Source organism: Trachypithecus francoisi, unplaced genomic scaffold, assembly GCF_009764315.1.
Source record: "Trachypithecus francoisi isolate TF-2019V2 unplaced genomic scaffold, Tfra_2.0 Lachesis_group11, whole genome shotgun sequence".
In the NCBI taxonomy this organism is placed as follows: Eukaryota; Metazoa; Chordata; class Mammalia; order Primates; family Cercopithecidae; genus Trachypithecus; species Trachypithecus francoisi.
In genome coordinates, this window is record NW_022681456.1 from 94,616,355 (window position 1) to 94,630,426 (window position 14,072).

General features: G+C 36.4%; 1 protein-coding gene across 1 annotated transcript in view; it reads right to left on the minus strand.

Moving 5' to 3' along the window:
* The window catches only part of LRRK2 (leucine rich repeat kinase 2), a 160,294-nt gene that overhangs the window by 60,360 nt on the left and 85,862 nt on the right, over positions 1 to 14,072 (minus strand). Inside the window, exons 28-33 of the mRNA XM_033222425.1 lie at positions 13,086 to 13,267; positions 10,396 to 10,625; positions 9,857 to 9,984; positions 8,839 to 9,057; positions 4,998 to 5,199; positions 3,881 to 3,969 (exon numbers count right to left, since the gene is read on the minus strand). Coding sequence (XP_033078316.1) covers positions 3,881 to 3,969; positions 4,998 to 5,199; positions 8,839 to 9,057; positions 9,857 to 9,984; positions 10,396 to 10,625; positions 13,086 to 13,267 — 1,050 coding nt within the window. The remainder of the gene's footprint in view (positions 1 to 3,880; positions 3,970 to 4,997; positions 5,200 to 8,838; positions 9,058 to 9,856; positions 9,985 to 10,395; positions 10,626 to 13,085; positions 13,268 to 14,072) is intronic.

A 14,072-nucleotide genomic window follows, 5' to 3' on the forward strand; every position in this document is an offset into this window, starting at 1 on the left:
TAAATGATAAAAACTGTTGTTTAAGACTTCTCCCATGTTGTGTACTTTATAGCAATTCCAGATTGCTGTTACAATTCAGGTGGTAAAGAGAATTGTTTGCTCTTTTAGTGTTTTTTAAGTGCTAAGACCTTTTTTTGACAACTCATCTCCAACTACACTTCATATTTTCTTCGTAGCACCCACTCAACATATTATATGTTTATTTATTATTTCTTTTCTCTCATTTGAATATTAGCCCTATGAACGTAACTCATAGGCCCTGGAGTCAAACGACTTGGTTTGAAATTCTAACTCTACCTCTTCCTGAATGTGTACCATTGGGTAAATTATTCAACCTCTCTGTCAATCAGTTTCTTCATCTGTATCACAGGGGTTAATAAAATATCATTTGGAAAGGTTGCTGTGAGAATTACATGAGATAATCTTTGAAAAGCACATATTAACTTCATGGGTGTTAGCCATTATTATCTAGTTATTCTAATTTATTTTACTAAGATACATTTATTTCTTAAAGAGTTTGTGCTTGATTTTCCTAGTGGATCTATAGCATGCTACCACTATTTACAGCAGAAGTTTCCAAAGATGGACACATCATTGCTATCCCTATACACAGGTGCTATCCACATGGAGTCTATTTCCCTTCCCCTGTATTCTGAGGTAGGTTTGTGGTTACTCTGGTTACTAGAATGTAGCAGAATTAATATTTTTGCCAGTCCTCGGCTTAGCCTTTAAGAGGACAGAAAAATTCTGCTTCATTTCTCTTGGTAACCAGCCACCATGAAAGATGTCCAATTACTCTGTAATCACCACGCCACGAGGAAGCCCAACCTAGCCATATGACAGGCCACATGGAGAAGCACCAATACTCCAAAAACGTGCATGTACCTTTCTTGCACTTTCCAGCTCAGTTTAATGAATGAAGCCAAGTGAATGACCCTTGCCAATACCATGTGGAGCAGAACCACGCAGCTGAGCCCAGTCAAGCCACAGAAGAATGAGAAATGATAAACTGTTCACATTTTAAGCCTCCAAGTTTTGAGGGGGTTTGTTACGTAAGAATAAAATCTGCAACATTATCTTGACTTCATCATCTTTAAAAGAGCTCCTAACATTCCTTCAACCTAACAACCTGAATAGCTAACTGATGCCTTATTCAAGGACAGAGAATTTTCCAAATTCCTTTGTATTTCTCCCATATATTTTTATCAAGGTTAAATTGCCATATAAGCTTTTTAATGTTCCACCTGATGAATTCAATAGGTCTCTTTCATATCTCTTTTATCATACAGTTAAATGAGTCTTGTAAGCTTCTCCCTGCCTTAATGGTACCTTTTAAAAATAAGTTTAGTGACCTTACAGCTCGGGGCACATAGAGTGGGTGGGCTCATTAGAGCTTCTGCACCATGAAATTATTCATGCCCTTGCCTTGATTCATGAAGGTGAATACTCTTATTTATTTTTGCTAATAGCTGTCAGACAAGTTGCTCTTGGTTTCACTTGATTATTTAAGAGCTTTCATTTCCGTTAAACCTTAGTGAGAAAATGACATTATATTTCAATTTATTGGCATAAATAAAAATGATAGTACTTCTTTTTTAGGTTAATAAGAAATTTAAATTATCATTTTATTGACATTTTAAATCTGTCTTTCAAAGTAACTTTGAGTGGCTCAAATTAAAATTAATTTTTACTTAAGTTATCATATTTATAACTATGCTAATGAGAAGAACTTTCATGGATTTTCAACTTAATTACTCCCAAAATCTTTAGGAATTTTATTGCAGTCACAGTGAAAATCTGCTTAAAAGGGGGATTCTGATGCAAACTTCTTCCTTATTCTACTGTACAAGATATGCCCACCCTAATGTTCACATGTGTGCAATTTCTTTTTTTTTTTTTTTTTTGAGACGGAGTCTTGCTCTGTCGCCGGGGGCTGGAGTGCAGTGGCCGGATCTCAGCTCACTGCAAGCTCCGCCTCCCGGGTTCACGCCATTCTCCTGCCTCAGCCTCCCGAGTAGCTGGGACTACAGACGCCCGCCACCTCGCCCGGCTAGTTTTTTGTATTTTTTAGTAGAGACGGGGTTTCACAGTGTTCGCCAGGATGGTCTCGATCTCCTGACCTCGTGATCCGCCCGTCTCGGCCTCCCAAAGTGCTGGGATTACAGGCTTGAGCCACCGCGCCCGGCCACATGTGTGCAATTTCAAGTGTTCCACAGTGACATGGAAACACATCACTTTAGGGAGCAACTATGGCGTTTCCTTGACCAAACGGAGTTGAGTTACCTCCTGATAGCTACCATGCGCCAACTAGGACAACAAAATCGCTGGATATATTTAAAACTTCCTTTGCTGTAGAGGATGCAGCTACCTACACATCTTTTTTATTTGTGCCCATAAATGACACACTTTCCAAAACTACATGAGTACCTCTTTATAGTTCTGAATTTTAAAAAATTTCCCAATTAACATTCTTTAAATTGCCAAATAGATCCAGTATAAAATTAGCTAACATTTACCCCTCACTTACACTGAACTAGGGAGGCAATATAGAAGACAACTGTTATTTTCCTTATTTAAAAAATAAGTAAACAAAGGCTTAATGCATTAAGAAATTTCACAGAACTAATAATTAATTACAAGAGACTGAAGCATCGGTCAAGGTGATGCTCAAGTAAGTGCTCTGGATCACATTACTGTCTCCATTATCGTTTAATAATTGAGTAAAATCACACGATCCATGACATATGTGCAGAAGGTTGAAAGTCTAATTTAAAAATACCTACCAAAATAGCAGTAACTAGCACACTGCAAACAATCACTGACTGCAATGTTTCAATATGCTCTCGAGTTCATGGTACTGGATTTAGCCTCGACTGAGTTCTCTCTTCACAATAGCTTCCTTTTTTTCCTTAGATGGAATTTAGGAACAATTATTCAAGACTGTCTGAGTGAATTTAATTATCTTTATGGTTTAATTGGAAGAGATATTTCTAATATAAAAATATATAATAATTTTAGGGACTCGGGCAGCCACATGCAAAACTATAAATTTTACTCATCAACAAATCAGAAGCTTAATGTTTCTCAACTAGGGTCATTTTCACATTCTCCAAGCAATATTTAGCAATGTCTGGATACATTTTTGCTTGTCACAGCTAGAGGATATTACTTACATCTAGAATATAAAGGCCAAAAATGCTGCCAACATGCTACAATGTGCAACAAAGAATTATCTGGCCCAAAATGTCATCATGCTGGCGTTGAAAAGCCCTGAGGTAGTATGCTTTGCTCAAATGGTCTTTTATGTCAAAGCTACAGAGATGGTCTATTGTAACTAATTAAACTTACTGGTAATGGATTATCATTCGGAGAAAAAACCATTTTCCATGTGAAATATAAGAGAAAAACAGCTATAACCAACGCCATCCAAAGTTTTCAAAATCGTAAGCATTTAAAGTTCAGATCATTTCACTTAAGTCAAAACTCCCCTCCATGTTATCTAGACAGAGGTTTCACAGGCTCAGCAACCCAATTTTCTTCTATGTGTTTACCCCAAGGATTTCCATAAGGCCTTCGTTCAATTGACTAATTCAGTAACCAAACCAATGACCTCATCAGGATCTAGTAAAGCAACATGGGACAGAGTGATACAAACATCTGTATGTGGCTTGAAAACCAAGTCATGGAAGTGAACTCAAGACATCTTTCCTTCTTCCATGAAGCTCTTCAAGTACTCTATGTGAAATGTTCCACAGTCTTCTAAATTCACAAAAGTTTCTGCCTTAACTAAACCCAAACTCTAAAATGCTCAATGCTCTGGGCGCCATCTGTTCTATGCTTTGACCATAACCCCTGTGCCACAAAAATAAAAGACACCAACCTGTGCCATGATTTTACAAAGCCACTTGGGTTCCACAAAATACAAGTCACTTAACTGCAGTGCTGGGTCTTGAAAATGAAGAAGGACTCCTGTAGTAAAAATTCATCAAACAGTGAAACATGGAATGTAGAACAAATATCAAGGGGCTTTAGAAAGAATCTAGTCCAACTTCCTCATTTTACAGGTAAAGAAATTTCAGCATACCTAGTGGCAGAGCTGGGACTAGAAGCTGTGCATCCTATGGTCTAAAGTCCCAATATTATAATGGAGTATTTTTAAACTACATAAAACAATCATATATAAACATATTTGAGACACTGACATGCATTACAAAGCATATTTCATGCATACATAGAAATTCATAATTTTCTGTTTTGCTTGCTGAATAAACACTACAAAGACATGTTTTATTTTCAAATACAGATAAGAAACACAGCATATTTCAGCATACCTTAAGAACAATGGGGAAAAGGAACAGATCATAAACCACGGGAAGCTATTTTTTACACAACAGAATCTAGGGATCAAAAGCAGCTTCCCAGTCACTTACTCTAGTACTATCAAACAACTCACACATTTCTGGCAAAGTAATATGATCAAATACACAATCAGCACTGAAGTTGGTTTGAGAATTTTCATCTTTGAGATCAATATTTGATGGAAGAGAGCTAGATCTTCCATTCAGCACCTGCATCATCTCAGGGAGCCATTGATTCTCAAAGCGTCCCATTCCAACAATAATTCCCCTTTGTAATATAAAAATAAGTTTCACATGCACTAAACTCATTTGACATTATGGAAGGATATGGCTGTGCTCCAGGTTCCACAGCTCCTGAATAGTACAAGTAAGTTCTAGAACCCAAATATGTTAACTCCCACTCAGGGAATCTTTCCACTACTTTACTCCTAGGTGATTTCTAAATTTGTTTTCTTACAACACGATACATGATTTGTCATCCACACACATGATGATCCTCCAAAAAGAAAAAAATCAGTGGCCTATTAAAGAACTGTATGGATATTCTCTCAGCTTTGAATGTAAATTCTATACAAGATTCAGAAACACTTTTATAAGTTATTACAGCTGAACTTTGAAAATAAGGAAAGAAACACAAACCTGATTCATTTAGAAAGTGAACTGCGTGAGGAAGCTCATTTTCATCTAACTGCAACTGATTTTCTCTCACTAGTTGTAATAATCGTTTCTGGTCAATTACAGGAAATTCAACTGGCACATTTTTACGCTCCGATAAAATGATTTTCTCAAGTTCTACATAGCAGTCTGGAATCAGCTGTCCAACAACAGGCTGATCTCGGATCTATGAAATTGCAAATGACAAGCCGTAAAAATCTATTTTATTCATGTATTTGTCAAATGGTTGGCAAATTCAGTGCTAACAGTTTTTACAGAAACAGATATGTTATTCAGAAGTACATTTTTAAATAAAATCAAAATATAATAAAAAGCTCCTTAGATTGTAAGGAATAAGTACAATGAAATTAAAATAGGAAAACTGTTGATCCAGAGACAAATTAGGAAATACCAAATAAAATAGTATGGAAATGTTTATCTCGCTATCCAGAAATTCCATGGCAAAAAACAAGATAAATCACTAACCATAAGAAAGACTTTTTATATCTTAAGACATTAAACTTAATGTGAAACAGACACGCTAGCATAAGATATCAGTACAAATTACAAGAGCTTTTGGATATTACATTTCAAATATTCAAGGTAAAACATTAAATTTTGTGCTTGTTATTTGTAAAATGTTACATTGATGGGATGTATATATCAACAGTGAAACCTGGAGACATAAAATCCCACTCAAGCTGTGTTTTTCATGGAACCTTGAATTTGGGAAAATGAGAAATCATCTAAACACCAGTGATTCTGCCAGGAGAGGATGATCGTTGTTCTGTTGCTTTTAGAATCTAATCACTGTCTACAAAATGAGAAATACATTTAAAAAAATATTTTTTAAAGATGGGCTTAAGAGAATAGTTTCTATAATAAAAGTATCTTCCAAACATTTTTTAAAATATAATTTTAAATAGAAAAGCAACTCTTAATAATATCCGCAATGCCTTTAAGAACCACCAGATGGCAAACTCTCCCTATTTCTGGACCTATGGAAATTACATATTCTTTTCACCTGAAAATAAGAAACAGCATTTCTGCTTAAATTCTTACACTTACTACAAATAGAAATTCAGCATACATAGACAAAAAATTAACTTGGTCTTTTTCATTTGTGACTAAAACCTTAAGGAGACAACCATAACCACTACTTCTGTATTTACCTGCGAATGGTTACTCAAGAGACTGTTTTCGTGTATCTTTTGACCCAGAGAATTGGAGATAATTTCACTAATCTCCACTTTTCATGTTCCCTCTCAGAGTCATTCATAAACTAAGATGAAATGGAACTTCAGATTGAGGTTTATGTTTTAATCCAAGGAGGGAAACCTCCATACAAAAGTAAACAAGAGTTCTCAAAGAAAGCAAATCAAGTAGAAACGGGATGAGTTTTAGGGGACTAGGTCTCAAAGCCTAAAGGGATGCCTGCTCTGCTAATGGGCTGAACAAGATTAAAAGGAGTATTGTCGGCATTGAACTCTGTATTGTCCTGCTTCTCCTTTCAGCATGATTATCAGTTCACTGACAGGCTGAGTCAAAAAAATAAAACTTAAAGTGTCTGCACAGACACATGTTAATAAGGTTGAGACAGAAAAAGATAAGAGAAGAGCTAAGATCAAAGGGAAAGATGAAAAATAAATGAGAGGACAAAAAAAGATCTCTAATAGATTAAAAGCTGCTCTTTGAATTCAGGTTGAAGCACCTCAGGGAAGAAAGAATTTTCAAGTTCTGGCAGGCCCACAGGCCCTGGGTCCTCTGAAAGAGTCACTCTTCTACAAAGCAGAGTCACTCTTCTACAAAGCAATCAAATGAGTTTTCAAATCATTATGCCAGAATGCTGTATCCATTAGCAATATATACTTTTCTTTCACTAATACTGGTATTTCTCAAAGCATTTGTTTTACTTCCTTGTAAAAAGTTGTCTTCAAAGTTGATTTACAAGTCCCAAAAGGAAAACTGGTCTGATTTATTGGTAATGATATCTGTTAGACAAAAGCAGTATTAATACAGCTTAATGAACCATCTTATCTGTGACTTTGCATCAACTAAATTCAGGCCTTTTCAAAACAAACTCGTCCTCCAACAAGTCTTTTTAAAGATATGATACATTCTCTGACAGCAATGATGAAAAGGGAAACTATCAAAATATTCTCAGTAACAACAAAGTTTTTGAAGTATGGGTATAGTCTCAGAAAAAAAAAAACCTCGATTAAGAGATTAACTGGATGAATAAATTTTGTGTATTTGTTTTTCTTTAAGTCATATTACTTTCTAATTACATGTCCAACAAGAGAATAGGAAAATCTACAAATAAATAATGTCATTTTTACATGACATTACCATCTATCATCAATAAAACTTTTTAATAACTGTAATAAATGTGTGCTGAAGGACACGAACATACAAATTCTCTCCCTGGACACCGCAAAAGCCATCACTTTTACAAATGGCTCATTAGGTTTTGCAGAGAAGCACACATAATCTATATAAAAGGAACAGAAGTAAGCTAACTGGCCAACGCAGAGTTATAACCAAGGTGACCATATAATTTATCATCCAAATTGGAATGCTTTTGAGAATATAGTGGGACACTATTAATAATTATGCTGGGACTGCCCAGGCGAAATAGGACTCTATTTATCAGCCAGGATCTTGATCATTAGTGCTAATGAGCTAAGCCAAGAGGGACTAAGTGAGATTCATCATTATGTTTGTCATATGGAACTATCAAGGGTATTTTTCAGTACAGTTTACACCACACTCCCTGTAGAACCCAGTGAATATTTCTTTTTCCTGCAAGTATTTAAAAAGAGTGTTCTCTGGCTCAAGCCTGTAATCCTAGCACTTTGGGAGGCCGAGACGGGCGGATCACGAGGTCAGGAGATCGAGACCATCCTGGCTAACACGGTGAAACCCCGTCTCTACTAAAAAAATACAAAAAACTAGCCGGGCGAGGTGGCGGGCGCCTGTAGTCCCAGCTACTCGGGAGGCTGAGGCAGGAGAATGGCGTAAACCCGGGAGGCGGAGCTTGCAGCGAGCTGAGATCCAGCCACTGCACTCCAGCCTGGGCCACAGAGCGAGACTCCGTCTCAAAAAAAAAAAAAAAAAGAGTGTTCTCTCTGATAACTGATTTATTTATGCTTTATAAAGATTTGGCTTACCAGAAGAGAATTTTAAACATTTAAAACATAATTCCTAAAATAAAAAGCCCATTTTGTATGAACTAAATAATTAGTGAGATACTGCTGAAAACCAAGTCAGTGGTCTTCATGACTAAATAAAACAGCTGCTTCACAATACAGAGGGGAAAAAAATTGGAATGGGAATCACTGTGACAAAATACATGAAGGAGTGGCACAAAGGATCAAGATGTCCATAAAACAGGAATTCCAAATGAAAGGAAGAAATGGAAAAATAACAGTCAAAGAATAATAGAAGAAAGATGATCCCAAGACCTCAGTATTCACCTTTACCCTTGGACTGAACCACCACTACAAGAAGCTGGATGAGAAAAGACATCAAAAACATTTTCTCAGATTCTCTCTCAGAAACATTTTCTCAGTATCCCAGAAATGTTCTCTTAGTTTTCTCTCAGGGCCCTCTAATTATTTTTTATTCCCATTTCTATGAATTAAAAATGAAGTCTGGTATAAATAATTTTAAAATGGAAAAGATTTTAATAATGCTAACAGCAATGGGGAAAGAAACCCCACAATTTTAAGTGAGTTGCTCACTTCTCAAAATTTCTGACATTTCTAGGCAGTTACATAACATGAGAATTAATAAATTACATTTCTCTACCAGCCTACCATGTTACCTTGAAATTAAGGCTCTCGTTTATGATGGTTTTCCGAAGTTTTGCCAAAGCATCAGATTCCTCGGTGGCATTCACAAAGTGGTAATCTCGTATAGCAGGGAACCCTCGCTTATTCAGGAGTTCCTTGGTGATTTTACTTATGCAGGCTTTGCGCTGCTTCTCATCAGAAACATCCAAATGTGTGCCAACGAGAATCACAGGGGAAGAAGAAGCGCGAGCCTGGAGGGAAAGACACAAAACCCTCTTGTGTTTGCTTTCAAATTGGGTCTGCTCACATTCCTGTTGATATTTGCTTTCCGGGACATTCACTTGAGTGGAAAAGAGAAACTAACAGACTTCAGAAGAAGAAAAGAACAACTGTCCTTTTTTCCTTAAACCTAAGAAAACAACATAACCTAGACATTTTAAAAAATCATTTTTAGGCCGGGCGCGGTGGCTCAAGCCTGTAATCCCAGCACTTTGGGAGGCCGAGACGGGCGGATCACAAGGTCAGGAGATCGAGACCATCCTGGCGAACACAGTGAAACCCCGTCTCTACTAAAAATACAAAAAACTAGCCGGGCGAGGTGGCGGGCGCCTGTAGTCCCAGCTACTCGGGAGGCTGAGGCAGGAGAATGGCGGGAACCCGGGAGGCGGAGCTTGCAGTGAGCTGAGATCCGGCCACTGAACTCCAGCCTGGGCGACAGAGCGAGACTCAGTCTCAAAAAAAAAAAAGAAAAGAAAAGAAAAATTTAGATTTCATTTAAGAAATAATATGATTTAAAAAAACAGTTGAACATATATATTTTCAAGTTTTACAGCATAAAAGAATTTCGGGTTACCAATAACATTCACCAATATGGAACATACTATTTTCATGTTATGATTTAATTACTCTGAAAGTTTCCCAACTCAAAACTTTAGTGCTTCTTTTAAGAAAGTATTTAAAGAGACTGAAGCAACTGTTTGCCCAAAATAAATTAACGTACACACACACACACACATTATTTTCTATTTTCAAAAGATCAGAATAAATCACCTTTATATTGAAGAGCCAGGGCTTCATGGCATCAACTTCAGCCTGTCCTTTGCTGAGGTCATAGACAGCAAGGTACAATGCTCGCTGCGTCATAAAATGAGGATGAGTGCTATAGAATTCCTCACGACCTAAATAAAGATTAGAGACAAATTGTTTTAAATCTTTCAAACAACAGGCAAGAACCCTTTTTAAAAAAATATCTGGGGGGAATAATACTATTTATTATTTAGCATACTAATAAGAGAAAAACAACAGATAATGTTTAGAGAACTATTCTGGGTTTTTACAAGGGATTGACCACTTTTAGCATATATGGCACCAACCGATCAAAATACCTAGCACCGTATTGTTACCAACATATCCTTCCATATTCTTCTCCATTCTGGAGGCAAGGGTAAAATTAGGAGACGTAAAGGGCTTTGGAATAATTCCATACAGTCTACCAGGTTTCTGGATATTAGAACAGAAAGTTCAGTTTTTGAATCCCTGTTCAAAACAAATGGTAAAAGTGAATTTTAAAATTCTATAGAAAGAAATACCTGCAAAATCCCACACATTCAGAACAAGATCTCTCTTTCTTTTGCCTCTTATTTGGATAGGCCAGTCTTTCACATCTATGCCAACTGTGGCACTTTGCATGCCAAGATCTGATTTCTTGGTTTTCATTAATTGCTGCAATAAGGTGGTTTTACCACTCCCAGTATTTCCAACAATCATAAGTTTCATTCGGTTATAGGGCACAGCCTTTTTTAACCGCTGTTGAAGAAACCTAGTATTTGAAATATAAAAATAAAATAATAAACTGTTGAAAAGTACACTTAAGATTTAGGTGAGTTCTTTTGCATGTCACACTATTCTAAACTATAATATCCAAAAGATTGCATAGCTCGTATAAGTAATAATGTACATGTCTTTCAGAGTACTGTTAATGCCTATATTTTGCTAGAGATTTTAGTGTGGTTGATAATGTTCGGTAAAATCACCAAATAAAACATGTTACACTATCACCAGAAATAATCAAAAGGCCAAAATACATTTGCAATACTAATTAGAATACGATATGCAATATATATACATCTATATATACACTCATATACATATATACATGTATACATATTTGAATTTCTTTAAATAGTATGAAAAGCCCTGTAAATTACAGGCCGGGTGTGGTGGCTCATGCCTATCATCCCAGCACTTTAGGAGGCTGAGGCAGGTGGATCACGAGGTCAGGAGTTCAAGACCAGCCTGGCCAACATAGTGAAACCCCATCTCTATTAAAAATACACAAAATTAGCCGGGCATGGTGGCAGGCGCCTATAATTCCAGCTATTTGGGAGACTGAGGCAGGAGAATCGCTTGAAGCCAAGAGGCGGAGGTTGCAGTGAGCCGAGATCAGTCCATTGCACTCCAGCCTGGGCAATAACAGTGAAACTCAGTCTCAAAAAGAAAAGAAAAGAAGAAAAGAAAAACCCTATAAATTATAAAGTATAAAATTTCACAAAGTCCATATGACATAGAAACAAGGTATACATATATGTATACTGTTATAATAAAGCTTGATAATAAGGTCATATTAGTTACATTATATATGTGTGTATATATACACATATACGGTATATATGATGTATAGATATGTATTCATATATATCACATATGCATATAATAGTATATATGTATAGCGAGATCACCTTACATCATAAATAAATAAACTATTATACTATCAGCAACTGTTAACAAGCTTTCATTCCTAATGATCTTAATGCAAAAACTGAACTAAATAGAAGTGTTTAGGTAGCTTAAAAACTACCTTTAAACTAATAGATTTAAAGTGTTATCAAAAATGTAATGGATAGAGAAAGATACATTTTGAAATACGTTAAAATGTTGCCACAGTCTCAAATTAGAGAAAAAGACTAAATCATAAGTTACTACATCGGAGTAGTGACCAATTCATTCCTATTACTAATTAGAATCTCACCAACATTCCTGATGATATGACCAAAAAGGATTACTTTTCTTTCTTTATTTATTTATTAAGAATGCACCACTATTTGAAAAATGGCTTTCTTCAAAAAGCAAATGATGCCTACAATTTCTAACCTGCTCTAGGTCTTCCTGTCTTCTCTGAAAATGTTAAACATGTTTAAAAGTATTGAGATATATATTTTGATAATACAGTATAATACACTGAAAGCTAGTTCTACTAAATGTTTAGTAAGAATTGAACCAATTTTTATATAACCATCTTTTCCAGTTTCAAGAGAGAAAAATAATTGTGTAGGATGAAGGGTAGTCACAATTAGCACAAAAGTTAACAAATTCTTTCCTTTAAAATGAAATGAAGCTCAGGAGAAGTTCAGAAAACAAAATCCTTCCTCATAAAAAGAGATGAAGTTAAATACAAATTTAAGAGATTTTAGGCAGATGAAATGAGGAAGTATAAATCACTGGTAATTAAACAACTACTAATTGTATGCCAGGCACTGTGTTGGGTGCCAAGATTTGAATAGTGACTGAACACAGCTATGATCTCTGCCTTGGTGGATATTACAGTCAAGTTGAGAGGTGATGACAGAGCTGAGGTCTGCAATGTTCATACAGTAACTGTGGAAAAGGGAGCAAAGGATTTTATGAGAAAGTAATAAGACCAATGTGCTGAAAGGGAATAAAATGGGGGATAAAATCTATTATCAAAGATATTTAAAGTGCTTAGAGTGTAAAGACCAGAAACAGTGATACTTGAGAAGTTTTGGTGCTTTCAAAACTGATCAAGGTGAGTAGATTACTCATCCTAATGGGCAAAATAGAAGTTAGTAATTTCATATGATGTCAGTAACGATAATGCTTTAAGATGGAAGAGGCGTATGTTACCTAGTTGCTATATGAAATACAGTGTGAGAAGTTATTAAACTGTGCTATATTTCTTTAGACTGTGTAATCGAGAGACCAAATCACAATACTTATTTTCTTTTAGTCTACTCCAGTGAAAAGAAACAGAAGGAGGAGAAGCTGCTCTCAACATTAGCCTGGCTAAGAAGAATGAAAAATCTCTACAGTGGCACCACAGAAATGCATTCATTAAATGAAAGGCAAATGACACAGCATATTAATGCCAAATATTACTATTCATTTTTCCCTAACTGTAACAATGTACGTCCATCAAAGTCACAGAAAGTAGAAAATCTGAAATAAATTTAATAAAAACAAATAGAAAAAAAAATTATCTAACCTTATGATGTCTTTGGCTTTACATCCTATATGTTTAAAATCAAAGTTAAGACGCAGTTCATCCAAAGGAAGATCCCATATTTTGCTTAATTTCCCCATTTCATTGGGAAAGGATCTTAGTTCCAAGTTGTAACTGACATCCAGAGATGTCAGATTTTCAAGACAGCCAATCTCAGGAGGAATCTTAATGGAAAAAAAGGGGCAAAAGCTGTTGGTGGGAAGGAAGAAATGTGTTCTGCCAAAAAACAAGATGATAAGAAACAAGAAAGGCTCACAGATTCCATCAGCAGCTTGCACAATCTTTCAACAGAGTTCTAAAACTTTCCAAAGGTTTGTCATAAGTTGTCAGTATGTGTTTAAAAACATGAAAACTTACATATAAAAACTTACTCCCAAACAATCTATATCACTCATCTATAATCTTAAAAAACCCCATCTCGGCCGGGCGCGGTGGCTCAAGCCTGTAATCCCAGTACTTTGGGAGGCCGGGCGGATCACGAGGTCAGGCGGGCGGATCACGAGGTCAGGAGATCGAGACCATCCTGGCTAACACGGTGAAACCCCGTCTCTACTAAAAAAAAAAATACAAAAAACTAGCCGGGCGAGGTGGCGGGCGCCTGTAGTCCCAGCTACTTGGGAGGCTGAGGCAGGAGAATGGCGTAAACCCGGGAGGCGGAGCTTGCAGTGAGCTGAGATCCAGCCACTGCACTCCAGCCCGGGCGACAGAGCGAGACTCCGTCTCAAAAAAAAACCCCATCTCCTTTGGTAACATACTTCATCTCTTCAAGACATTGAAAGTAAGGAAGTTCTTATCACAAAATGGATTTAGTTATCCAAATCCATTATCTGTGGCTTCATTCTGCTCCTTCAGTAAAGGAAAGAAGACCTAGAGTCACTACAAACCTGCATGCAATTTAGTGTTCTCAAAGTAAAGCTACATGCTTATACTTTAGGCGGCATCCTAATTGGAGTGATTTCTTTTCTGTTC